This window comes from Mastacembelus armatus, chromosome 16 (genome assembly GCF_900324485.2).
Source record: "Mastacembelus armatus chromosome 16, fMasArm1.2, whole genome shotgun sequence".
In the NCBI taxonomy this organism is placed as follows: domain Eukaryota; kingdom Metazoa; phylum Chordata; class Actinopteri; order Synbranchiformes; family Mastacembelidae; genus Mastacembelus; species Mastacembelus armatus.
This window is the reverse complement of record NC_046648.1, coordinates 460872-487697: the sequence shown is the minus strand read 5'-3', so window position 1 is coordinate 487697 and position 26826 is coordinate 460872. Positions and strand designations below refer to the sequence as shown.

Sequence of the window (26826 nt, the reverse complement as noted above, 5' to 3'; positions counted from 1 at the left end):
ATTATTAAACAATAAGGATCAATAAATGCAGTGTAACTGTAACTAATTATTAAACAATAAGGATCAATAAATGCCTAATGTACTGCACCTTTACACATTAATCTGTTTCTTTAAATTGACAAATCTTTGATCACATCTGTCTTTTTATTCCGCTTGGTAAAAATCAGCGCATCCTTTTTCCCTGAAAGCCAAACCGTCTTACTTCCGGTCTGGTTTCCGCTCTCCAGCTGGTTACGCAGTCGCCGCTGCCGCTCCAGCTGTTAGCGCCGCTCCAGCTGTTAGCGCCGCTGTCCGCCCGCCGCTCCCGCCGCCTCCCTCCCTCCCTCGGCTCCAATGCAGCAGCGACCATGACAGGCGTCGCCGCCGCGTCCTTCTTTTCCAACGCCTGCAGGTTCGGGGACTGCGGGCTTCAGTTCGACTCTCTGGCCGAGCTCATCGTGCACATCGAGGACACCCACATCGGTAAGAGCACCGGGCCCAGGCTCGCTCGGCTAACGGCGAGCTAACTTCCTGCGTCCTGACCACCCTGTTGCCAGGCGCGGCGATGGCGCTGTCGGTAGATGTGACGGTGACACTGCTGGGACCGGCGCAACGGCAGCACCGGCGCAGGTTCTTTCCGCTCCGTGCACGTTAGTGAAGCGCGAGGCCCACGCGCAGGGCTGGAAGCGTCGCGAGTTAACTTGGCAGTTTGCACGAGCCCTGCCCCCGATTGGTTATCAGTCGATGTCAGATCGATTATAGTAGGAATCAGGATCCCGCCTCTAGACACAACAGGTTAGTCTGGATGACGTGGATCAAACGCTGCTTCACTAGAAGTTTGGAGCTGTGGGCCGGTGACCTCCGTGACCTCCGTGACCTCGGTGACCTCACCTGGCCTGTGTTGTACCTGTTGGACTTCCTGTCTATCGGACGTGTCCGCAGGTGTCTGCAGACTGACTGTACAGACTGACATCAGCCTGTATCTAAAATCAGTGTTGGTCTGAATCAATATCGATAGAGATCAATCAATATACATATAGATACATACATGTTGTACATGTAAACAGTCAGATCACATATATCTTCATTTAGGTAAATATAAATTCCAGATCAGCTCTGATCATAAACGTCAGCTGGAAGACGTTTCTAGAGTGACGAGAAGCGTCAGCGTTCATCACTAATACACAAATATTACCATAGTATTACCACAGTATTACCACAGTATTATTACCATAGTATTACCACAGTATTACCACAGTATTATTACCATAGTATTACCACAGTATTACCACAGTATTACCACAGTATTATTACCATAGTATTACCACAGTATTATTACCATAGTATTACCACAGTATTACCACAGTATTACCACAGTATTATTACCATAGTATTACCACAGTATTACCACAGTATTATTACCATAGTATTACCACAGTATTATTACCATAGTATTACCACAGTATTATTACCATAGTATTACCACAGTAATACCACAGTATTACCACAGTATTATTACCATAGTATTACCACAGTATTACCACAGTATTATTACCACAGTATTACCACAGTATTATTACCACAGTAATACCACTTCATTAAATAAAACTTATTTAATGAAAGTGACTTTTCTTCAAATTGCTCAATGTGAGTAATGAGGTTATATATTTCATCTTGCGTCAACATGCTCAACAATCCTGTTATTATATTATATTTAAATGTGTTTAATGCCAGTGTTTTATTTACTTCAATGAAATAGTCAAATATATAATGTATATCATCTTCTTTAACTTTTTCATGATGTTTTCTTCCATATTGAAGCTATTTATAAACTACTATCACTTTTTAATCTAATAGTTTTATGCACATGGTCGTTTTTCTTCTTGCTAAACAATTGAAATCTTTTCATCACGTCTAGTCTGTAAAGAAAGTTTCCCTCCTCACACTTTGACACTCTTTTAGTTCCTGCATCTGTTTCCCAATCTGATATTTCTGACTCTTATTATTGAAGCTGACAAGGCCCAGCTGTCTCTGTTGTTCTTGTTTGTTGCTTGACTGGCTTTAATATCCCCTGCCCTCTAATTGTGTGCCGTGCATGTGTCCGAGGTGTTAGCCTTAGAAAAAAATGCTTCCAAATGACTTATTGGGGAATAATGAGGCAATTAGTTGGCTCAGAGTGGAAAAACTTTGCTGGCCCCCCCTTTGTCCACTGGCCCCTGCCTACTCTGAGAAGTGCGAAATCTTGCGCGTTGTGCCAAGTGCCTGTGAAACATAATTACAGAGAGGGTGCTTGATTTGGCCTGTCTTCCTCCTCATCTGGTGGCCTGCTGCTTGAAGCACATTCTCCTTTATAATTAGACGTCTGGAAAACAAGCGCACATTCTTATCCCTGTTTTCTGCAGCCGGGGTGCCGGTCGGGTCAGTGAACAAGAGGTGGCGCTGTTCTGCTTTGGGTTAAGGGAGCGTTTCTTAAGAGGCCTGGTCTTCAATGAAAGACTAAAAGTGAACATTAACAACCCCAAACTCACTTCCTTGTGTGGTTTAATCACATTCGATTAAATGATCCTGTCTCAGTGGATGAAAACATATTGATCGTACAGCAGATTGAAGGTGTGGTACTGTGAATCATGGCCCTTATGAACAAACTGAGCTAAGTTGAACAGATCAGGAGCCGATGAGACCAGGACAAAGTCTCACCACTCAAATCAAATCAAGTTGTTTAGCCTGACTGTGATTCTCTGCATTCACTGACCCACGATACATCTGCTTTGTCGCTGTGGACCAGGTCGCTGTGGACCAGGTCGCTGTGGACCAGGTCGCTGTAGACCTGAAGCAAACAGTGACCATGTCATTTAGACCCGTGAGTGTGTGCATATTGCTGCGTTCAGCCTCGGTAACACAGGCTGTTTGTGGCCAGTCCTCACCAGAGCCTCATTTAGAAGATTTTGGCATGTGCTCCCAAAATCTGTGCGGAAGTACTAAATTTGGGAAGCACTAACTAGTTCCCTGATCTGTGCACCTGGTGGGACCAATTACATTTTCCTGACACTGCGGCTCCTGTTCCTGTGCGCTTACTGCAACATGAGGCGCTCTTGTCCTCCACAACATTTTTCTGACTTTGCTCGGTGTTTTCCTATTGCTGCTTTTTTCACAGCTGCTGCTGTTGTTCCTCGTAAAAATGGGAAAGCTCTGGGTTCTTGACTGTTGGTCTTTGAGAATCTCAAAACATTTGCACATTTGCAAAGTAAATTCATTTAGAATTTCATCAGTAGATTTATCATAAATGTACGTAACTGTTCTTTGCTCTGCTGATGCATATCATACAACCCGAGTCTCGGCTCAGCAGTGAATGTGCGTCCCCTCGTGTGTGTCTGTGCCTTTGTTCAAACATGTCTTTGTGAATGTGTGGATGAATTAGTGCAGGTGCACATGTTCGAGTCTGTGCTCAACATATTTATAATAGATCATTTTAACCTTACCCTGTTTTTTCAGTAACCAGCAAAGGCAGCTCACACATGGAGCTTGACTGCGTTTCATTCCCTCCTTAGAGGTCACATCGTAATGAATTACCTGTGCCACCACTCCTGGTAATGTCCCCCGCTGCTCAGAGCCGCCGTAAACATGTCACCATAATGCTCGCCACGCTGCTCTACCCCACAGTGCATTTGGCCATGAGGGTAGATTGGAGAGCCAGACACTGGTGGAAATGAGAGGGTGTTGTGTGTCTGGTCTGTGTGTGTGTGTGTGTGTGTGAGGGACAGGGTCATGGAGGACGTTATGAGAGGGCAGAAGGCGTCACTTCCCCCCATTGCCCTAAGACGGCTGGATGTGTGAGCATCCCTTGGTTGGTTTCCTTGTGCAGGCTGTGACTGTTATTCCCTCAAACACTAACTCCCATTTTACATATAGACACACACTACAGAGCAATGTTGATGTGAACTTTGATGAAACATGTTTTTTAAAAGTCCTGATTTTTCTTTACGTCCGCTAAGTTCATTGATTTCATGAAAAAGGAAAACGGTTTAATAAAAAAAACGACTGAACATTCAGAGAAAATCAAAAACCCTCATTATTCATTCGTCATGTAGAGGAACAGTCAGTGGGACTTACAGGAACAAACGTTTGGCTTCTGAAACTCTAGATGGTGAATAGCTGTTGTTTCCCAGAAGGCTTCTAATAATCGGCCAGCGGGGTGGACCACCTGTGTTGTTTGATTAGCAGGGTTGCCATCTCTGCTTACGGTGCCTCGTCCTGGTTCTTGACTGCTGGTGGCCCCAGAAGAACAGCAGAGGCTGTGTGGAAGTGGCCCCTGCTGGCCTCCCTCTCCCCGGGCCCCAGTTGAGTGTGTGTGATTTACAGTGTGTGGGAGCAGATTGATCCACTGCTGTTTGAGTGGCCTGAGAGCAGGCTCATTAGGGATCTTAGGTAGGATTCTTGGTCACTCACACACACACACACACACACACACATCAGAGTCCAGAACAGTCTCTGGTTTTTGGCAGGGGGGATAGTGCCATTTTGACCATGTCTGTCCTACTCTGTGTTTCCACAGGCTTTGGATGGAGAGTAGGCAGAGGTGCGCTGTCGTTCTCACTGTTAATGAAACACTTGCTTACGACCGAGGCCTTGAGAGAAACCTCCGTCCGGAGCCTTAGGCACTGAGGGTTCAGCTGTTCTCAGAGCCTACCTGCCAGTGACATAAAACTCTGCCACTGTTTTATCATCAACCAAACAGCCGAAACTCTGAGTGTCTTTTGACACTTACTTCAAGTGAGACTGACACTGGTTCATTCACTTTGAATACAGTTAGCCAGCTATAGGTGTGCTTTGTCTTGTGGTTTGGGTTGACTTCGTCTGGTCACGCTCGCCTTCAGGTTCCTCATGACAGGATTGACCTGGCCGTGTGTCTCCTTCCTGATTGTTAGGTTTACTGTTCATTGTTTGGGTTTATTGGGAAGCATATAAAACTTCTTCTAACACGTGGCATCGTGGTTTTAAGATGAGCAGATGAACAAAACGTAGGGAAAGAGAAATAGTATTTATTTGGTTTATTTCGAGTGAAATGAACAGTCACAGCGAATAAACAGCTAAATACCTTCAGAGAATGAGACTTGACATTGACCAAAACAGTATTTTTATGACTACCTGCAGAGGTGTCAGTGCAAGGATTCCAATATTTCATATAGTTTATGTTTAAGTATGTTTTTCTGAAGAGTTTGATCAGAGTTTACATCTGCAAGGAAGGATGGGAACAACGATGTGATGCCACCTTTGAAAACACGACAGTTGTTGATATCAGCCTTAGTCTCGGCCCTGCAGACGTAAGTCCATGATTTAAAGTCAAGTTTCTGTGGCCCTCGCAGTGGAAACTAGATCAACATCGAAAGGTGAGCTCCCAAAACCCAATCAGCTCACACACGATACATGGAGTTTCTGTCCAGGAGAACTTTAATGGTTTGCAATCTGCAGTTCATTTTTTTCATATAAACAAACAAACAAGAGTAAAAGCCCAAAGCTGAGGGAGTAATAACTGAGCATGACTTCAGGTTTTATTACAGCCCCACAAAGGTGTTGCTTAGCCCTTAACCAAGAAAAGCTGCACTATTTACACTAATTACATGTGTTTTATGGATTTGCCATAGTCATTTTTAAACTGGACCAACTAGGACAGGGCTATTTTTTGCTTACTGAGCATCCAGAGTATATTAAAACTTCACTGTGGTCACGCTTTGCAGAAGCATCATTTCAATTTTAATGTCATGAGCAGCTTGAGGCGTGAAGAAATGAGCATGTGGATGGAAACAAGTGATAGTTTTAACCACATGGGGGTAGCAGTCTTTCACAGCCCTGTCAGAGGCAGACAGGGAGGCTCAGCTGGAAAGTGGTAGACACCGTGGTTTTATGGGGCATCTCTCTTCTCCCACATGGACCGCAGTGGCAAGGGCGTTTGAAGTCAGGCCTGCTACACCTCAGGGTGTGGAGATTGGCTATTGTTGTACATTTAGCACTGCTGAGCAAGATGAATGTCTGGATCACAGCATGGGAAAACACAGTATGTGTCAGGAGTGGTCATGTATGAGCAATGTGTTGTCTGCAGAGCAGCTTTTCAAAAACCGCAGTGGAAATTCAAAATAATAGGCACTTGAGGTATTTTTTAAATAAAAGCAATAACGTAGCAGGATGGATCCTGCAGTTTGATTATATTGGGCAGATAGTTTTAATTTGCCTTTATTTTGCTAAGCCCTTTGATAGAAAAACACTGTACACATTCATGTAGGCAGGTTTATAACTGGTTCAGCAACAACCTGCTAGTTTGCTTGCTACTGAACGCACTGCTCAGTTTTTCAAGGCAATATAGAGCAAAAGTTCTGTCACAGGTGTTTGTCTCATAAATACTCAGGAGATACAGCTGCAGATCGGCTTTTGTGCATTTACAGCAACAGACGCATGGGGGACCTTATGAGATTGGGTAGGAAGTGTTTTGGTTCACCAGAAAGCTGCAAAGCGTCCTCTGATAACAAAATCTAAAATAATTAGTGAGTGTGCAATGTGTCAGTGGCTATGGTGCTGTTCCCCAGTGGTGTTTTCTCATCCCAGAGGTTTGAACATTTGAGATTATGGAAAAGCCCGGTGGAGTATTGCATGCATCTGTTTTCTGTAAATTTAATATATAAGAGGTTATCCCCGATTATCTTCATGCTGCTTCAGTGTATTTAAGATTTAACATTTAAATTAAAATCTGGATTTTACATGCGCCTGATTTAAATCAAAGTCCGTGTAATGTACCACCTCTGTCTGTGTTTGTCAGACACCACAGAGACATGGATTCATTTGCTGGCTTACAGCTTGGCCAAGCACTTCACTTCTTTTGGACCTGATTGCAGGTGCGAAGCCAGTGAAGGATCTTTGTCTCTACTGTATTAATTTCCATTTGGCTTGTTTGGAGGTTGGACTGCAGTGTGGAAAGAAAAACAGACAGCTATAATAATAATAAATACTACAAGTTCACTGAGTCTCAATATCGCCGTGTATAATAAAAAGGAACTTTTTGCAAAGCTGCAGGATTGTGCCGTCATTTAATGGTACAAAATGTGCCTGATCCTTCCCCACCCTGTCCCTCTCATTTGTTTAGACACAGACCCCCGACTTCTGGAGAAGCAGGAGCAGCAGCAGCCGACATACGTTGCCCTCAGCTACATCAACAGGTAAACAGCTGGAGCTAGACTCAAGAAAAAGAAGCTGCATTTTCACTTAGTCCTTATGCAGTAAGTGTAGGATTTCTACTTTACGAAAATAAGGAAATCAAGGTAATTATGACATTAGTATTATTGATATTTGCCCCCGTAAAAATGTATCTACAAATGTCTTTTACTACTGTGCCCCATGAAGTGTTTGTGTTTCCTATGCTACTGTTCTACCAACAAGTTCAGATGTTATCTGCCTGATTGCTTCGATGAATTGCCACAGTATTTGGTAGATGCTTTTTATTGCACTGGGTTCATCGTGGTCGTCTTTGAAATGGTGTTTGAACAGTGGTTTTAAAAGCCTTGTCTCCCTGCCATCACAAACACATCTTGATGTGGTTATTGCTTAATTTGTTAATTCCACTTTTGCTGTAACACTGTCTATGTTAACGTTTTGTTTTTATGATAGACGTTTATCAAAGACTCCACTGTCTATCAATAAGACAAAAGACTTTTTTATTAGAACAAAATGCAACTCTCACCAGGTTCATGTTCCACAATACCAGTTTCATGTTCTACAATACCAGGTTCATGTTCTACAATACCAGGTTCATGTTCCACAATACCAGGTTCATGTTCTACAATACCAGTTTCATGTTCTACAATACCAGTTTCATGTTCTGCAATACCAGTTTCATGTTCTACAATACCAGTTTCATGTTCTGCAATACCAGTTTCATGTTTTACAATACCAGTTTCATGTTCTGCAATACCAGTTTCATGTTTTCATGTTCTGCAATACCAGTTTCATGTTCTACAATACCAGGTTCATGTTCTACAATACCAGTTTCATGTTCTACAATTTCATGTTCTACAATACCTGTTTCATGTTCTGCAATAGCAGTTTCATGTTCCGCAATACCAGTTTCATGTTCCACAACACCAGGTTCATGTTCTGCAATACCAGTTTCATGTTCTACAATACCAGTTTCATGTTCTACAATACCAGTTTCATGTTCTGCAATACCAGTTTCATGTTCTACAATACCAGTTTCATGTTCTACAATACCAGTTTCATGTTCTGCAATACCAGTTTCATGTTTTCATGTTCTGCAATACCAGTTTCATGTTCTACAATACCAGGTTCATGTTCTACAATACCAGTTTCATGTTCTACAATACCAGGTTCATGTTCTACAATACCAGTTTCATGTTCTACAATACCTGTTTCATGTTCTGCAATAGCAGTTTCATGTTCCGCAATACCAGTTTCATGTTCCACAACACCAGGTTCATGTTCTGCAATACCAGTTTCATGTTCTACAATACCAGTTTCATGTTCTACAATACCAGGTTCATGTTCTACAATACCAGTTTCATGTTCTACAATACCTGTTTCATGTTCTGCAATAGCAGTTTCATGTTCCGCAATACCAGTTTCATGTTCCACAACACCAGGTTCATGTTCTGCAATACCAGTTTCACGTTCTACAATACCAGTTTCATGTTCTACAATACCAGTTTTATGTTTTACAATACCAGGTTCATGTTCTGCAATACCAGTTTCATGTTCTGCAATACCAGTTTCATGTTTCACAATACCAGTTTCATGTTCTGCAATACCAGTTTCATGTTCTGCAATACCAGTTTCATGTTTTCATGTTCTACAATACCAGTTTCATGTTCTACAATACCAGTTTCATGTTCTACAATACCAGTTTCATGTTCTACAATACCAGTTTCATGTTCTGCAATACCAGTTTCATGTTCCGCAATACCAGTTTCATGTTCCACAACACCAGGTTCATGTTTCGCAATACCAGTTTCATGTTCTACAATACCAGTTTCATGTTCTACAATACCAGTTTCATGTTCTACAATACCAGTTTCATGTTCTGCAATACCAGTTTCATGTTCTGCAATACCAGTTTCATGTTCTACAATACCAGTTTCATGTTCTGCAATACCAGTTTCATGTTCTGCAATACCAGTTTCATGTTTTCATGTTCTGCAATACCAGTTTCATGTTCTACAATACCAGTTTCATGTTCTACAATACCAGTTTCATGTTCTACAATACCAGTTTCATGTTCTACAATACCAGTTTCATGTTCTACAATACCTGTTTCATGTTCTGCAATAGCAGTTTCATGTTCCGCAATACCAGTTTCATGTTCCACAACACCAGGTTCATGTTCTGCAATACCAGTTTCATGTTCTACAATACCAGTTTCATGTTCTACAATACCAGTTTCATGTTCTACAATACCAGTTTCATGTTCTACAATACCAGTTTCATGTTCTACAATACCAGTTTCATGTTCTACAATACCAGGTTCATGTTCTACAATACCAGTTTCATGTTCTGCAATAGCAGTTTCATGTTCCACAACACCAGTTTCATGTTCCACAACACCAGGTTCATGTTCTGCAATACCAGTTTCATGTTCTGTAATACCAGTTTCATGTTCTACAATACCAGTTTCATGTTCCACAATACCAGGTTCATGTTCTGCAATACCAGTTTCATGTTCTACAATACCAGGTTCATGTTCTACAATACCAGTTTCATGTTCTACAATACCAGTTTCATGTTCTACAATACCAGTTTCATGTTCTACAATACCAGGTTCATGACAGATGCTGCACGGCGAGAACACGAGGCCTTGAAAAAGAAGGTGCAACCCAAGTTATCTCTGTCGCTGACGGGCAGTCTGTCTCGCAGCAGCGTTTCCACTCCACCTCGCCACACCAGCGGAAACCTCACCCCTCCAGTCACCCCACCCATTACTCCTTCCTCTTCCTTCCGCAGCAGCACACCTACAGGTAACCACCTGCAGAGCCTGTGTTTAATCGCAGTAGCAAACACACTCAGCATTGTTCAGTAGGGACGCAGCAGATGGTGTAGCGTGATGACAAATCTCCATTCAGCTGGAGAAAATATGAAACTCTGTCATGGCTTATAAGACACTGGCAGAAAGGAAATGTTATCACCTTTCTAATCAAAGGATATGCATTATGGGAATTGGGATAGGCATCTTATTTCCCAATGTAAACATCTACACATTTTACTGACTCAAACTGAAAAAGCTTGGCCTGTTGTGGAAACATCTTTACTGCAGTTTTCCATCCAGCTACAGAGAACTGGGAACAGCTCTCACAGTTTCTAATTTTTCTAATTCACTCGTGTACATTATATAACAGGATTTTTTGTTTCTTCCTCTAATGTTTTCCCATGTACTCATTTCCTTACTGTGTAAAGTTTTCTGTCTTCTGGCATAACATCTTTAATTAATCTATAAAACAATTGCAGCTCGCCGACCCCAAGACCTCAATGAAATGCATAAATTCTTTCCCACGATTGGCATGTTTCAGTCCCCGTACCACATTAAGGAGGGATTATGGGAAGGCCAACTTGGAACATACTCTGAAAACCCATGCTTGTTAGTTTAAGGCCCAAATGTCAGGATTTCATCACAGGCCTCAAACTGTGCGTGTGATCGCAGGCTGATGCCTTGAGCCAATTACTGTCCTTCACCCTCCCACAGGTAGCGAGTGTGATGAGGAGGAGGTGGACTTTGAGGAGTCTGACAGTGATGAGTCGTGGACCACAGAGAGCGCCATCAGCTCTGAGTCCATCCTCAGCTCCATGTGCATGAACGGAGGAGACGAGAAGCCTTTTGCCTGCCCTGTGCCAGGCTGTAAGAAGAGATACAAGGTATGTTCAACTCAGCATCGCTTCTTAGAGTACACACGATATTTAGCCGAAAGATTATCTAGGAGTGTGAAAAATATCTTCACCATGCCAAGACAAGACCCGAGATATTTGAAAACTGTCTGCCTGTTGTTGAGAATGGAAAATCAGTTCTTAGTTGAGCATTACAACAACATAAATGCATATATCTAGTCCACTTCACTGGTGTGGAGTTTTACAGGATTTTCCATTCACATCTGGTGTGTGTGTGGTTGGGATAAATTATGCACAGCCTGAGAAAATTGCATTGCTGACGTGAATGACAGGGTTATGGGCGATGACTTAGTCAGAGGCAGCAGGCAGCATTAAGCATGTGCTTTGCGGCACAATAAGAAAACATTAGTTCTCTAGTCTTTACGGTGTTGACTGGTGACCTGTTTTTGGTCCAAAAATAATGCAAAATATAAGGCAAAAGTCTTCGGACACCTCCAGTATTCCTTTGATTCAATGGTGATGATTTAATGACTTTTGACTATGCGTTGCAGTTGTGTGAAGCTCAGCCAACCCTATTTCAATACATCCCTAAGTGTTTTCGCTCAGTATGTCTGATGACCTGCTTCACTACAGAATGTAAACGGGATCAAGTATCACGCCAAGAACGGCCACCGAACCCAGATAAGGGTCCGCAAACCCTTCAAGTGCCGCTGTGGGAAGAGCTACAAAACATCTCAGGGTCTCCGCCACCACACCATCAACTTCCACCCACCCATCTCTACTGACATCATCCGCAAGATGCAGCAGTAGAGGCCAGCTCTCGCACCTTCGGGCTACTTCCCAAACATCTGAACGCCACCATCACCAGCAATGGCTCTTTCTCGTTCCACCGCGTTCCCCTCATCCCTCAAGCCCACCCCTTCCCTCTGTAATCCCACTTAGCTCTGACGCTATCTTTGATTGCATGATAGAACTTTATCATTAGTCATGTTTTATTTCTAGTCAGAATGTTGAATCTGTATGTAGCTCACGTTTCTGTTTTGCACATTTAAACTATCATTTACCTATTTGAGTTTATTTTTTGAAATATGGTGCTTGTTGATGATGAGGGCATGTTGTAGACTAGAACATGGTCAAACCAAGTCTCGAGTAGTGTTGCATGTACAGTTTAAAGGCAGCGTATGTCAAAAGATACTGGGGGAAATGTTGAATGTTTTTGTAGAGTAAGGACGAACCCTCACCTCACTTTGCCTTTAGACTCATCTGAGCCTAAAAAACTGACAGAGGCAAATGAAAACAATATGAATGTGTGTGGTGTAACATGAGAAATCAAGCCTGAACTCTTCTGTGTGTTACATCTTCTACCAGATGTAATAATCAGTTGTTTCTTTCATATCACAGATATTCCAAACCTTTTTTCACGTGCACACCAAAGGATGATCTCAGGAGACATTTACGAGCATTTCTGCACCACGATCCTCCCCAAGGGTTCTACCAGTGTTTATGCTGTTTAGGGGGACCATGGGATCATTGTTCCTAATGTTCCTGATCACTTTTCCTTGCTATTTTACAGTGAGTGATCGAAGCACCTTTTGTAACAAGTTACCAATAAATTAGCAATTTGCCAATATTGTGTGTGTACACATTAGCTATGGAGATGAGCCTCAGAGCAGATGTGCCAGTTCTCCCTTTCTCCAAGGGAAGACATATACCAAACCTTTAGTATTTCCAGTATTGTGAGTTTTCTGTATGTACAGTAGTTGCCTTTAATTGTAAACCATTCCAATCAGTGCAGATTTTTGTAGGGCTTCAACCTGACACTTCAGACGGTTCTAGCTGAACACAGCTCAGTCCGGACTGTTTGCTGTTCAAGACTCCCTGGACCGGACCAGGGGGTATTAGCCACCTACTTGGCACATTCTCATCCTCACGGCCCTGTCGTTAGGCTGTGTGACACAACACGTGTGGTGCCTACTTTGTGCCATAATGTCAATCACCCCTGAAATAATAAACTAGATCATAAAATGACACAATGAGCCATTAGATAACATCTTCGCTGCATGGATGTTAATGTTGTGACAGTATTGTACTGCCAGTACGGAGGAACGTTTATATAATGTACAGTGAATGTAGTCTGATATGTTAAGTGCATTAAAGTATATTTTCATATGTTTCTGGAGTTGAAGTAAAAACAATAGAATAACGTACAAGAGGAGGTTAAACCAGAGGTTCTTTCATGAAACAAATTTTGATGTGTAGCTCCTCAATAGCTGCTTCATGTTATATTTCCAATAAAAGCTCCTCTGATGTGTGCCTGGAGGTTCCTGTGTTGGCTGTTTTTACACCGTTAACCATTGACTCATACATCAGTTTTAAACAAACTTTATTGGTTCATATTAGATACAGGAATCTCACTTAACAAATGAAACATGTCTATGAATAAAATAACTTAATACTGTGAAAGAACAAAAGAAGTAAATTCAAAAGAAGCTCAGCATGCACTGATTATAGATGGTATCAAGGTTCTTAAGGATTCAGACACTGCAACCCAACTGAATCTAAACCAGAACAAAAGGAAACCTAACTTAAAACAAATCTATATCATACACAAATCATCAAGGCTTTCACAATATCATTGGCTTTACTTATTCTAAAATAGATGATCTGATGATATATGTATAATCATGTCTGGATGTGATCACTTTTCTCCCTGACTGCTATAGTGCACCAAGGCTTTCTAAAAAATAATTAGCAGATGAGTGGTTCTGTGATGTTTAAGGGGGAAGCATTTGGTTCAATGTGTTTAAATGCAAGGTTAGTAAACACTTACGTCTTTCCCTGATTCATTATGTCCTGTAGTCTGACAGAGCTGAGTCCATTTTAAAGTTATTACATATACCTACAACAGTCTTTCCCCCTAAATTATTCTTCAAACCCAAATGAAGTGAAATCTTTAAACCTATAAAAGACGTTTGATTTGCAAACAGATTTATTAGCCCTGCGATATACACTGGATTTTAAAATGTCATCACTTCAAAGTGTTTCTCTAAGTAATAAAGCGAAAATCAGTATAGCCCCAGAAGAGTGGATCCTCACACCATTACATGCAGAAAAGAGTGCAGATTTATTTCAGTGACTGCCAAGAAGTAAGCAGCCCGGATGTGCCGATTTTATGTTTCTCTAGTCAAAGTTGAGCGCGTGGCCGTCGAAGTGAGTGAGCACATGACTCTCAAACACCTTCTGGTCGCAGTCCAGTGGGAACTGCTCGCTGCACATGGGGCAGATTTTCCAGTGGCTCTCCACATGCTCCTCAAACTTGCTTTGGTCATAGTTGGGTGGGAAGATGACCTCACACAGCGGACATCGTTTCATGTCCATGCTGCAGCAGAAGAGGAAGGCGAGGAGAGAAAGCTCACGTTAAAAAGCAGTCAAGCGATGACGTGGGCAAACCAGGGGCGCAGGCTATTAAAGAGCATCTGTCTGATGCGATGTGGGTGGTCTGCTGCTCAGCTACTACCAGCAAAGGGGGCTGTGCAGCAGAACAAACACTTTGCACATGTTACAACGCACAGGTTTAGAAACTGTAGGGCGCTGCAAAATTGGGAGCAATTTATGACAGTTTGGGCATCTGAGGGTACATTACCTGGGATCAAAGCAGAAAGCAGTTTGTCCATCATTCACAAAAGGGTTGAGAGCTTCAGTTGCTGTGGGCTGTTCACTGCCATTACCCTAAAACAGCCGTTACAAAATCAATTCATTCTAAATATTTAGCAAGAGAGAGAGAGAACTAGGTAAGTTGGTTCCACAGTATTTAACAAACTGCATGAGTGTCAATCTTACATTGTTGTTTTCTTTTTCCTCTGACTCCTCGTGACCTTCTGGTCGGCCGTGGTTGCGGGAGGGTTGGATACACACCACATTACTGTCCCAAGAGGGTGGCCCCACAGGAGGCAGCCTGAGCAGCTGGTCATCTGAGAACTCCTCATCTGCTTCATCTGCAGGGACATAACCCAGAGACACAGCCACTGTAAATACAAGTCACTCCTTTCTGTTGGGGGCTGTATGGTACATGTTGTCTGAAAAGAACCAACCTTTTGAGTCTGCTACGGAGTACGGGTTCCCAAAATGCAGCTTGCTGGGGCTCTGAGACACAAGCAAGGGTGTGGGGGCATCCTGTGCATAAGGGACTGGGTACTGCAGGAATAAAGGCACACTGGACTGGATGCCCTCCACACTGGTTTTCTCCTCGGCTCCCTGATCTCCCTTGCTGCTGCCGAGGCCTTTCTGGAGCTCCTGGGAAACAAAAAGCAAAAGTTGAGGTTTTTTTTCTTCCTAAGAACAACCACTGGCAAAATTAAGTGCCACCACAAGGATCTTTCTTTGTTAGGAACAACTTATCTGGTTTCTCTACACCTCCCACTCTGTATAGGAAATACATTACTGCTACAGTCAAACTGCAGCTCCAGACTAGTGACGTCTCTCGCTCACACGAACAGTTTAATTAATGCCTTCATTAAGAAAGAAACGCTTCTCGTTTTCAAAGGGTATCGGGCGCTGTGCTTCAGCTGCAGACGCCAATTTAATTTACAGTCTAAACCTCAAATTGGGTCATTCTGCTCCTCTTAGCAGTAACAGCATTACCTCCAAGCAATATTTTAGGCCAGTGAGGACCCTGCTGTGGTCCAAAGTAATGGAATGGAAAATAAGAACTCATTTACTTTGCTTCTACAATTAGAGGCATATTAAACACAGACCAGATTGGGAAAGGGAAAATGGCAGAGGAATAGCACTTTTCAGGGAATTTTTAGAGTGGAAGAAGTCTATAAAAGAGAAAATGAAAGCTGTCGCTAACCCCCTCCAGTTTTTCCTTCTCCTTCACAACAAGTGCTAGTGTGTCTTTCAGTTCCTTCAGCTCCCGTCCCTTCTCAGCAACCTGGCTCTGTAGTAAACAAAGAACAGAGAAATGAAAGACACTGTTTACTGTCAAACTTCTGACATATGCAGCTCGATGAGAAATGCATCACCAAAATACCTTCAGTCCTCTGTGTGTGACATTAATTGATCACAGCCATAAAAAGCTTCCCCTAGCTGAGGACTGATTTATGCACAATCCTGCTCAAAGCAAAACAACCTGTTTGAATTCTTCTAAGACATTAAGCAAATATCTGCCTGACCTGAGCCAAGCACAGCATTAGGCAGGCAACTGGAGATGGCTGCTCTGAGCCAAGCTTCGTCTGACTCCAGAGTCTGACATAAACAGCAGTAAAATGTCGTCTCAAAGATAGGCCCGCTCATAAACAAGCCTGTCAGAGTTGCTGCGTTCAAAGGGAGAGATAGCATCAAAGACTCAAACCCTGAGCTAGACCAGCCATACACAGCGGTGAAAACACAGCACAGTCCAAAGACAGAGCTGCTTCGAAGGCAGCAGAGCACCTCTAACAGCCGAAGTCCCGAGCAGTGCAAAGTACGTTCTGACTGCACTAACCTTGTAGCGATCCTCCTCTGCCGCCAGCTGCAGCCTCAGGCTTTCATTGGTCTTCTGTTGCTCCTTAAATTTCACCTCCATCTTGGCCAGTTCATCAGCAAACATGCAGCTACGCTCCTTCTCCTCCTAAAGAGCAGTCAAACATTGACCAACCCGCTTTCTATCGCACCATATTAGACCTTAGGACAACAGAAGCCCTTCACGCTCAGGGTTCAACATACGCACATTCGGAGCTACATGTGCAGTGACATCTCTTACCATCAGCATCTGCTTGCATTTCCTGTACTTGTCATTCCTGTCAGACGCCTCTCTACAGATGCCTTTCAGCTTGTCCTGGATGATGGCTTCCAGCATGGGATCAGCAGAGCCTGGACTCCCTGCAAAGACAATGAAAGCAAGTCATGCAGGCCGTACAGGTCGTGTTGCCATCGCTTCATTTGTTGATTATTAAAATGACAAATTACCTAATTATACAGACTTTAACGCGCCATGGTTTTATAACCCACCTACATGCTAATATGCCAAATACTAGAGTAGTCCACATTAAAACAGCTGATTCACTGATTTCTAATGCAAGGCAACAAGACATTTCACTGCTGGTGAATTTACACGTTATCATCTTGCAATGATTGCTGACTACAGTTATTAAGTGAAAGTATTTACTTTAGAATGTAAAACGTGGCACAGATTGACATAATATACCAGGTACTGAAGTGTCTGGACTCGCTGATGCAGGGACTGCTGTGCCCTCTTGTGCTGAGCTTTTCCTCGGCTCCTAAACACAGGAAAAAAAATAAGTGTTGAAAATTAACTCAATGAAACAACAACATTAGAGAAATGACGCTCATGCTGTCTTTTGTCTCTTGTGGTGACACAGTATGTCAACTGGTGTGCGATGGGACCTACCCCATGCTGCTCGGACAGTCTCAGTACTTGTTTTTGCAGTCTCTGACACTCCTTGTATTTCTCCTTGTAGTGCTCTGCAGCCATATGCAGCCGCAGCTTCAGGTCCTCCACCTCTCTCTGCAGCTCTGCCACAGCAGCCGGGTCAGCAGCGGCAGCTTCTTCCTCCGCTTTGGCCTGGACATGAAACACGTCACAGTTAGACAGATCAGAGACAATAAACACAGTAATGGCTCAAACTCAAGGATCCCCGTGAAGCAGCAGACACATTAATTAAACCCTTATTAATGGGGTCTTTATGATTGTGAGTTCTCTATAATGCCTAACAGCGTTTTTTGTATTAAAGAGGTGCTGTCAAACCATTCTTCAGTGAATTTGTAGTGATCAATAAAAAGCTGCTGTAATGTGAGGTAGTCCTGTGCTGATGAGGGAGGAGGACGTCTCATTATTGGATCAGACACAACACAGGACTTTTATGATTTATGATCTTTCAGTACTGTTCTGTGGTTACATAATGCGCATTTTACATGTGGACTCTAAATATATAATAAATAAATTCCAATGAACTTCTAATTGAATGAACAGAAATTACTTATTATTCATATTGAAATTATGGTCAACAGACATATTTGATCATATCATGTGATCTCGTATGTGTTTTACCTTTTTGCTCATTACTACTCTGGTACATAGAGTGAAACATGTCATCTACTACGATATTACCGATGTCAAAACCACATTTCCTCTAAACCTAGTTCAATCAAATCCTAACGAGCAGGTCAGACTTACTGCTTCCTGCTTGGCCTCAGTCTTTAACTGCTCTACCAGGCTCTCCAGGCGGACATACTGGGCCTGAGTTTCAGCCTTGGCCTGGCGAAGAGCATCGACCTCCATCTTTATGCGGTAGAGTTCAGACATGGTACGGTCGCGGGCGCTAGAGACGTCCCTCAACTCAGAGGCCAACAGGGAGGACTGTTGCTGGCTGGCCTGGAGCTGCTCCTCCTTCTGCCGCAGCTGCTCCTTCAGGGTCTTCATTTCTCCCTGGCAGACACAACCACATTGTAGGTGTCCTTCATTTCACTAAGGTAATTCCTACTCTTGTTACTATTCATCCTCGAAAATCATTTGACACATGAATAAATCAAACACTGCATATGACGAATCTACGTGTTATTTCTAAACTTTAAACAAAATCCTAATCTTTGTACCAAGGGGGAGACTTTGGCCAGGACTTCTCTGTACTGTTTCTCCTTCTCCGTGAGGCATGCCTGCAGGCGCCCCACCTCCTCTTTAAACTGGGCAATGGTGTTTTCCTTGTTTACATCCACAGATTTCAGCATCTGCAACTCTGCACTCAGTTTAGTGTTCTCCAGCTCCCGGTTTTTCAGGTGAATCTGGTGCACACACACACACAAACACACACACACACACACACACACACACACCCGTCCACACCCACACACACACACACACACACACACACACCCGCCCACACCCACACACACACACACACCCGCCCACACCCACACACACACACACACCCGTCCACACCCACACACACACACACACACACACACACGGTTATAAAACACAAGAGAAGTTATAAAACATAAAGTTGTTGGCTTTTGCCTCATTTATATAACCCCAATCACGATCATGTACCAAAGAGTATATGACTATTAAAATAAATGTTGCATGACCTCAATTACAAAACAGAGATTGAGATGGGCCCATAAAGGTTTCCTTGTGCAACGGGCCCCAGTGTGATAGTGCAAGTTAAATTAGGTGTTTGGCTCAATTTCCGTGGCGACAGTACAGTACGTTTACTCCCGGTTCCGGCACAGTGCCCACCACAACAAAGAGAGAGAAACCTAACCAGACCAGAAGAAGAGTGAAAAGCCATGCTCTGTTTAAATTAAATTTTTGGGCAAGAATGTGCAAAACTGTTGGCAAAGACTAAAACACAAAAAAGAAACAGAAAAAAAAAAAAAAAAATCAATGACGTGGATCACTAATGTCCAGCGTTGTAATAAACACACAGCACTGTAAAATCTACAGATTGTAAAGCGGTCACTCACTTGACATTAAAATCATGTATCATGAAAGTTACTAGCTGCTACCTACCTGAGACATGGCATCCCCGTTCTGTTATTAGTCTTCATGTGCATAACAGATTTTTTAATGATGTTAACTCAAGGAAACGTGTTAATGCTACCAGAACATTACCTTGTAGAGTTCCTTCTCATCTTTCTCATTCTTCAGATGAGACTCAAGTGCCTCCTTCTCTCCTGTGAGTTTCTTCACTCTATCCTTGAGACTAAAGAAATTAGGATAAAAATGGTTAGTGACAGATTGTATCACACATCACGTCGTCTTATGTTGGAATAACTAATTAGTGACACTGATTACGATCTCTAAAAGAATCTTTAAAAACTAACCGGTAACTCCTGTCTTGACCTTTTACACATAAAACAATGAGACCATGTGATGCAGTGAGTTGCTAGAGCTAAACGCAGCTAAACCCTTTCAGTTAATATATAAAAGCACCAGTTTACACACAACTCTCATGAGTCTGTTTAATCAAACGACCAAAAATGGAAACTAAGGTTTATCCAAGTTTTTCTGTCCATGTAATCAAAACTAGGACAACCCCACCATCCTCAGCTCACCTGTCCAACTCAGTTTCCTTCTGTAGGCCCTTCTGAGTGACTCCTATCAGATCCTCCTCCAACTGTATAACTCTGGCTGTGGCCTCCTCCAGCCTCCTCTTAACCTCCTCTCTCTCCTCTTGCAGGGCCTGAGAAGAATTCTGCATCTCCTGAGAAACAATAAAATATATTGCTAGGAATAAAATATAAATAAAAAAGAAGAAGTCAAAACACCAAATATAAACACGGAAGAATGCTTCAGGTTTTAACACAAATGCCTCAGCAAAATTATCATCATTCTGATTCATGAAATAAATTATTGACTCCATTTGCTTAAAAAAAACTGGGTTAAAATCTGGCCTGACGAAATAACGCTTACGTCCATCTGTGTTTTTGACTCTACGCCTGTGGAATGTGTGCAAAACATAAAAAGTTTATTGTCTTTCAAATGCAAGTCTAAATCAAAAGCATTATGCCACGACCGTTTTCAAACTCGAAAGATGGCATCAAAAAAGCAAAAGGAAATGATTTTTTTACAGTTTGTTTATAGGCAAAATTTTGGAATCTTTATATTCACACCACATAAAAAATCATATAAAAGTATAGCCATAAAATTAACAGCCACAAAATCTGTAATCATGTTTTCATCTGAAAGCCGTTTTAAAACCTGTAGATTTATGGCTGAGGACAGCGATATGAATTATTACTGACACTCCTTTTAAGACTTAATGTTATGCTATAAAAAGCTGAATTACAACTTTGATAATACAGACATTCATATCTGCCAGAGTGTGATTTATACCCTGTAGTGTATCATGAGTTGCACATTTGCAGTCTTTCACTAGGGGGTGCTAAGAGACTGTTTGGCCAGAGGACAAACTCTATCATAAATGCAACAACCTGACAAAAGAACCAATCATACAGACTCATTATTCCAGCATGATCTGATAAATTAAAGAACAACTACACAACAAAACAAAAACAGGGCAAGTCATTTTTTTCCCATTGGCCAAAGAACAGAGAGCAGAGACTGCTGGCATTCCTACCTGTCTTCAATAAGTGACAGTCCTATCTCAGCTTACCTGGTTCTCTCTCCTCAGCTCAGCACAGGTTTCTTTTTGCTGCTCACACTCTTTTTGCAGGCTCTCCTTCTCGGCTTCAAGCTGCTCCTTCTCCTGCTGAAGGAGGGCCATGTTTTTGACTAGCTCCTCTTTCTCTCTCTGGGCTTCTTCCACCTTTTTCTGCATAGAGAAATTAAAACAAAGAGCAAAAATAAAATGGCAATTTGTGGATGTTGGATGTGCCAGCCAAACAAGTCTCACAGAACACTTGTGTATACTGTGTGTATACTCTGACTGAGGATCATGGTACCTCGAGGAAGCCTGCCTTGGTGGTGACCACCAGGATGTCAGAGTTGCATTCATCCTCCACAGCCAGCAGCTCGTCCTCTGAGGGGCTGCTGGCACGAAACTGGAATGGCGTGCTGGCTCCCCGAATCTCCCCTTTGTGGGTCACGTAACAGAACTGGTAGAACTCGCCATCGTCATTTGGCACATAATATCCTAGGACAGAATGACACCAAGGCTCAGCATAGAGCAGGACAGAGAAGCAAAACAAAAGACATTTCCCTATAAGTTATAAGAAAGTACAGTGTGTGAGGAGATAGAACTAAAAAAAGTGCTGTAGTCATTCAGCGACTTGGAGCACACACCATTTCTGTGAGGTTGTGGATATAAATCTAAAAAAAAAAAAAAAAAGACATTTCTCCACTTTAAGTCCGTTTCCATCACTTTATAAAAGTAGCATAAAAGTAAAAAAACATCTAAATTAAAATGTCTTTCCCCACAGATCTCTGTGTTGTCGTTAAAGTGTGTAATTTAACTCTAGCCACCGACTTGGTATTAAACTTTTAACAATTCTCCGAACACGCCTTTGATATTTGGTTATTAAAAGGTGTCAAAGTTACATAAAACTATGGCATGATCTTACCCTGAAACACCACTGTTCTGTTGACTGTGGTGCCTTCCACATAGTTCTCAGGGAGAGGTGACCACAAAAATGTGTAATAGTCCCTCGCTGTGCTCCAACCAACCTGTGAGACATTGTGGGGAATCCATTCAACCAGGCGCTCTCACCACATCAGTGCAGAATAATAACAATAGGGGATTAACAGGGAGATTTCCTAGAATCCACACAGTGCCATTTCCAAAATAACTCTGGTTTACTACAGTACTCATGGGGTTTTCGATCTACGTTGGCATGACAGTGTATGACCATGAGACTGAAACTACAACTGCAACTCCTGCTCACCATGTGCATGTGCCCCAGCCCAAGTGTGGAAATGTAGCTACAACTCACTTCTAACAGGAAAAGGAAAATAGGTGAAAATTTTATACATAGACATCTTGAAAATGAAAACCAAAAAGTAATTATATGTATTTTATGTGTTGTTAACTGATGGCTGATGAGGGGGGAGTACAGAAAATACATCCATAACTTCGGCCCGGTGCCATAAAACTGTCAAACAAAATCAGAGTCACATAGAGCTGGCTGGCTTTCAGTGTGTGCGTATTCAGGCACAAGCATCCACAACAAGCACATTCACACCAGCCTATTACAAAAGCTTCAGCCACAAAACATAGGGTTAGGGTTGTTTTATTAATTCATGCATGTATTGGAACATATACTGTTTCTGCCGCTAGTGGTGTGGGCAGGTCTTTTCCACTATCTGGGCAGTTCATTCTCTCACCCATGTACAAACAGCCTACAGCCACAATACTGAGAGTGTTCATCAGAGCCAGAGATAGAAGGACCTGGTGCTCCAAAACCCCCAATTGTTGCCAGTGCAGTTCCAGCCTCCAGCAGTAAAGAACAGGAAGCAATTAAAACATGCACCTAGTTAGTGAGTGTCATTACTGAAGGCTAGCCTTCAACAGCCTACTCATTAAAGCTGCAGAGGTGGTGGGTGCAAACTCTGAGAGGAACTCTTTCACTTCCAAAACACTAGTCTGTAATGTGCATAAATAGGCAAAGGGGGGGTGGATATGGTTTAGAGCCACCTTAAAAACAGGAATGGTGACTCAAGTGACAACACAGGCAATGCTGCGTTCCCAAAACATGCATAAAATTATGATAAAGCCTGTTTTCATGTAAATATGACATTTCACCTGCATTCCAGCAAACTGACAGAAGCCAGTGGCAACGTTGCTGCAAGAGGTAATGCATCGTCTAAGTGCCAATCAGACTGTATAAATTCAGGAGCGAGCTGCTCATCAATCACACAGTGAGGCTGTGTTCAGAGACACGTTAATTACAAAGCTGTGCTTGCTTTCTACTCTGCCACTCCAACAACTTGTCCCAACAACATTCTTCCATGAGGCCGAGGACAGATCAGATCACACAGAACGATAAATGTGGCAACATCAAAGGCCCAAAGGCTTTTGTCCATGTGCAAACAAGCCCCTGTCTTCCATCTATTTATCATCAACAGCACGTTTAGTTTTGTGTGACTTGGCCACGCTGAAGTGTATATTTCAAACATCTGTACATTATTTGACACTGACACATTAAAGCATTTTAAAAAGAGTAAAGATGTATAAATAATGTTTTTAATTTAGTCATACTTCTTTAAATGCAGAATTATTTGAAACAACTTACTGACAGTTGTGCTGACAAGTCACATTTCAAGTGACTGAACCTTAAGATATTTGCTTATATTAACTACATAACTTATCTGGACATATCTTGACTCCAAACAATCTAAGGCAGAATCAACTCTGCTTGACTGGGAGCCAACACCAACCAAATCTGTGTCAGGAGGGTAACGGTGAAACTTAAGTGTATCCAGGTATCTATGCACACAAACTCAAAAACTTGGAACCAAAGTCTAATCTGTCAGCACTGCCAGGAAAATGTACATGATTTACAATCCAGCACTCAGTCTTTTCCAGCACAGCTCTGTGTTTTAGAGGCTTAAGAAATTAGTGATTCTAAGCCACATACTGCCAGTTGGTGTCTACCTTGGGGCTAAACACAAAATGGTATGCCATCCTGCTACAACCCAGTGCTGGACCCTGTATTTAAAAGGCCTCCAGACAGCAGCCTATCATGACCTCATCTCTCTGAGAGATTTGATAAAAACCCCCATTTACAAAACTATTGTTTGTATTGTTAAAATTGTTGAGTGAAACATACAGAATAAATACAAGGCAGTCACTCTTGGTACAAAGACATCATCAGTTTAAGCCTGATGTCCAGCAAAACCTCAACTGTCTTGGCTGAGTTTTTGACATAACACTATGCTCCCACAGGAAGTATATTCCTCAGGGTTGAGGTGGAAATAATGTTAGAAATGATTTTGAACAATCTCAGTAATTTTGTATTAGCTGGAGCTGTAATAAAAGTAGAAATACAGGCAATGGATGTCTCTTGAATATTTTTTCAAAAGCTGCATTCTGGAATTTTTTCAACAAACTAATTAGGATGAGAGGCACCATCAGGCAGAACACAACACACTGATGTGTGGTGATTTTATCCCAAATTCCATCTGATCTCATACATAAAAACCATGTTGGTCTTGAAAAGCCTGAACCCATATGCTTCTATCTACATCTGTGAATTGACTGCAGATGAGGCTAAAATAAATTACTGCCACTGTATTGGATTTAATGTACTCCCATAACAAGATCCACGTGGGACACTCAAGTGTATGGTGGGAGTCCATCCGCCCTTTCAAGCTCATTTTTCAAATAAACATCAAAGTGGCTAACCTTGTCCCAGTTTCACCACTGAATTAATTACCTGTTCCCATATTTTAGTAAAATCTCAACATTTTATTTTCTGCAAAATGGCAGCTACATGTCCACTGGACTCAAACATTTTAAGTTAAGCCACTAAGCTGGCCAAGATGTCCTTGCTCCAAAGTACAAGTGAAGAAAACATAAATATTTTTACATTGAATATGATTATTCACCTTGAATATGCCCACCCAGTCCTTTGGGTGTGGCTTGATGAACTGTGTCAGGGTATAGTGACACTCCAGGGCATCATGTGGTAGATAACTCTTCCCCACGTTCTGGAAGATGACATGGGCAAAGTTTGATGTGTCCATGTCGTTGCTTATCAAAGTCCTGTCGAGGAACAGTGCCATAAATCACTCAGCAGTGGCTAAACAGAGAGACACAAAACAAAAGAAATTATTGGAAAAACAATAATGAGAGAAACAACTGAATAACAACTTTTTACAGACAGAATAAGTGAAGAGAAAATCAAAAATGTTTTAATGCTGAGAATCCAAACATTGCTCTGTTTTGTTAAAACAAATATGAGCACACCCCTTGTCATCATGAGACAATATCAGGTATTACAAATCCCTTTAATACCATCATGTGTGTCTTCAATCAATGGTAGATAATTCATCTAAAACAAACTAACAGTATAGCCGATAAAGAAAATCTATACCCCAAAACCAGATGCAACAAAGGTCAGTTCAAAGTTCAATACTGATATAACATTCTTTTAGTTTGCATTTTGTATTTAAGCCTTGAATAGATGTGTTCAGGAAATATGGATCTTTGGAAAGTTTTAAACATGCAGGTGTTTTTATGAGTTTAAGGGTTCCAGGTCCATTCTACAAAAAACAGATCACATGTTTAAAGTCCATGCAATCTGTTCTTTACTCCCAGGAAGGTTAGAGCACAGCTGTGGCTTTTCACTTCCAAGGCACGATAGACAACAATGCCATGGCTTGATGCCACTGCAGCTACACCCGTGCAACTATAATCTGTATATGACTGGGCAACAAGAAACAAAGACAAAGCAAAACTTACTTCACACACGTCATTTCAAGACTTTTGCTCCTAAGGGGCGACAATGAGTAACTCATTATTTGGAAAGGGGCCTTTACTGTTCGCACAACAGGTGAAAGCTTGTTTACATTTTGTTTGCCGTTTGGGCCACTTTATTTTCAGGCAAATAAATGTTCATCGCACATCACAAGGCGTATTAAACCCAACACTCAGGCCCAGGCGACAGGACAAACCTGAGCGTTGCCTCGATCTGGATTTTCCATCTACGATCAGCTGATTAAATTTGCCTGACGTAATTAGGCCTCTGACTTACAAAACATTCTTCGGATGATGACCCGGAATTCTGGACAAAGTTGTTTTCTACTGCGACCACTGGATAAATCAATCGGTTGTGTAATTAGGCAAAAGTCAACGGTGATGGCTGAAACGGACAAATGGTAACTACAATCTACGCCTCGAGGCCTGAAGTGAAAAAGAGCTTGGCTAAGTTAGCTCTGTGGCTAAGTTAGCCACGCAGCTAACTAGCTAGCTAACGTTAAACACATGGCAAAGACACGTTTTGTATAAACTATCACAAAATATTCACGTCAACCAGACACATACACCGTGATAAGTTAGTAACGTTTAATGAAAAAAGGAAAATCTAACTAATATCTATCATCTGGACGACAAGGATAACTGACGTTGACGTAGACAGCAACGCTCTTTCTCGGGGTAGCCTCTAAAAATACGCATCGAGCGGTACAAGTATCGAAAACAGTCGTTTATTTAGTCATGTTAATATATAGAAAAATTAAAATACACAGGTATATACCTCAAACATACCGACTTGCCATGCTGACCAGCAGCTGAAACCATAAAAGCAATTGTTGACGCAGTTCAGTGCTTTCCCGTGCCGTCTTCCTGGAATAACAACAACATTACGTCATTTCCTGTCGCGACACCAATACCAATAATAATAATAATAATAATAATCATAGACGGGAAAATAATGTTACAGATAATTAAAGAAGAATATAAGGAAACATCGATCCAAGTACAAGTGATATGTCTTCTGGAGGAACGTATCAATGTGAGCATTTTCATTTAGATTTATTCCAAACAAATCGCCTCTACCTGGAACATTTAGCAC

At 41.9% G+C, this 26826-nt stretch overlaps 2 protein-coding genes across 3 annotated transcripts; one reads left to right on the top strand and one right to left on the bottom strand.

Moving 5' to 3' along the window:
- The first annotated feature begins 279 nt into the window (after positions 1 to 279).
- On the top strand, positions 280 to 13393 carry jazf1b (JAZF zinc finger 1b). The gene is made up of 5 exons (XM_026293040.2): positions 280 to 462; positions 7112 to 7184; positions 9793 to 9989; positions 10712 to 10881; positions 11485 to 13393. The coding sequence occupies exons 1-5, from the start codon at positions 348 to 350 to the stop codon at positions 11659 to 11661; spliced, it is 732 nt and encodes a 243-aa protein (XP_026148825.1). The 5' UTR covers positions 280 to 347; the 3' UTR covers positions 11662 to 13393.
- Positions 13394 to 13822: 429 nt separating this feature from the next.
- tax1bp1b (Tax1 (human T-cell leukemia virus type I) binding protein 1b) lies at positions 13823 to 26632 on the bottom strand. Of its 2 annotated transcripts, XM_026293033.1 has the most exons (18): positions 26509 to 26632; positions 24860 to 25053; positions 21877 to 21979; positions 21259 to 21449; positions 20970 to 21128; positions 19909 to 20057; positions 19466 to 19556; positions 18448 to 18633; positions 18029 to 18280; positions 17243 to 17416; positions 17039 to 17111; positions 16595 to 16713; positions 16337 to 16462; positions 15704 to 15790; positions 14943 to 15144; positions 14692 to 14846; positions 14495 to 14580; positions 14032 to 14230 (listed from the first exon to the last, which is right to left on the bottom strand). In XM_026293033.1, exons 2-18 carry the CDS (start codon positions 25034 to 25036, stop codon positions 14032 to 14034), a joined length of 2529 nt encoding a protein of 842 aa, XP_026148818.1. In that variant the 5' UTR covers positions 25037 to 25053; positions 26509 to 26632. The 2 variants fall into 2 exon arrangements, with proteins under 2 accessions (XP_026148819.1, XP_026148818.1); XM_026293034.1 differs by lacking the exon at positions 15704 to 15790 and having other exon boundaries at positions 13823 to 14230.
- Between the last annotated feature and the right edge of the window lie 194 nt (positions 26633 to 26826).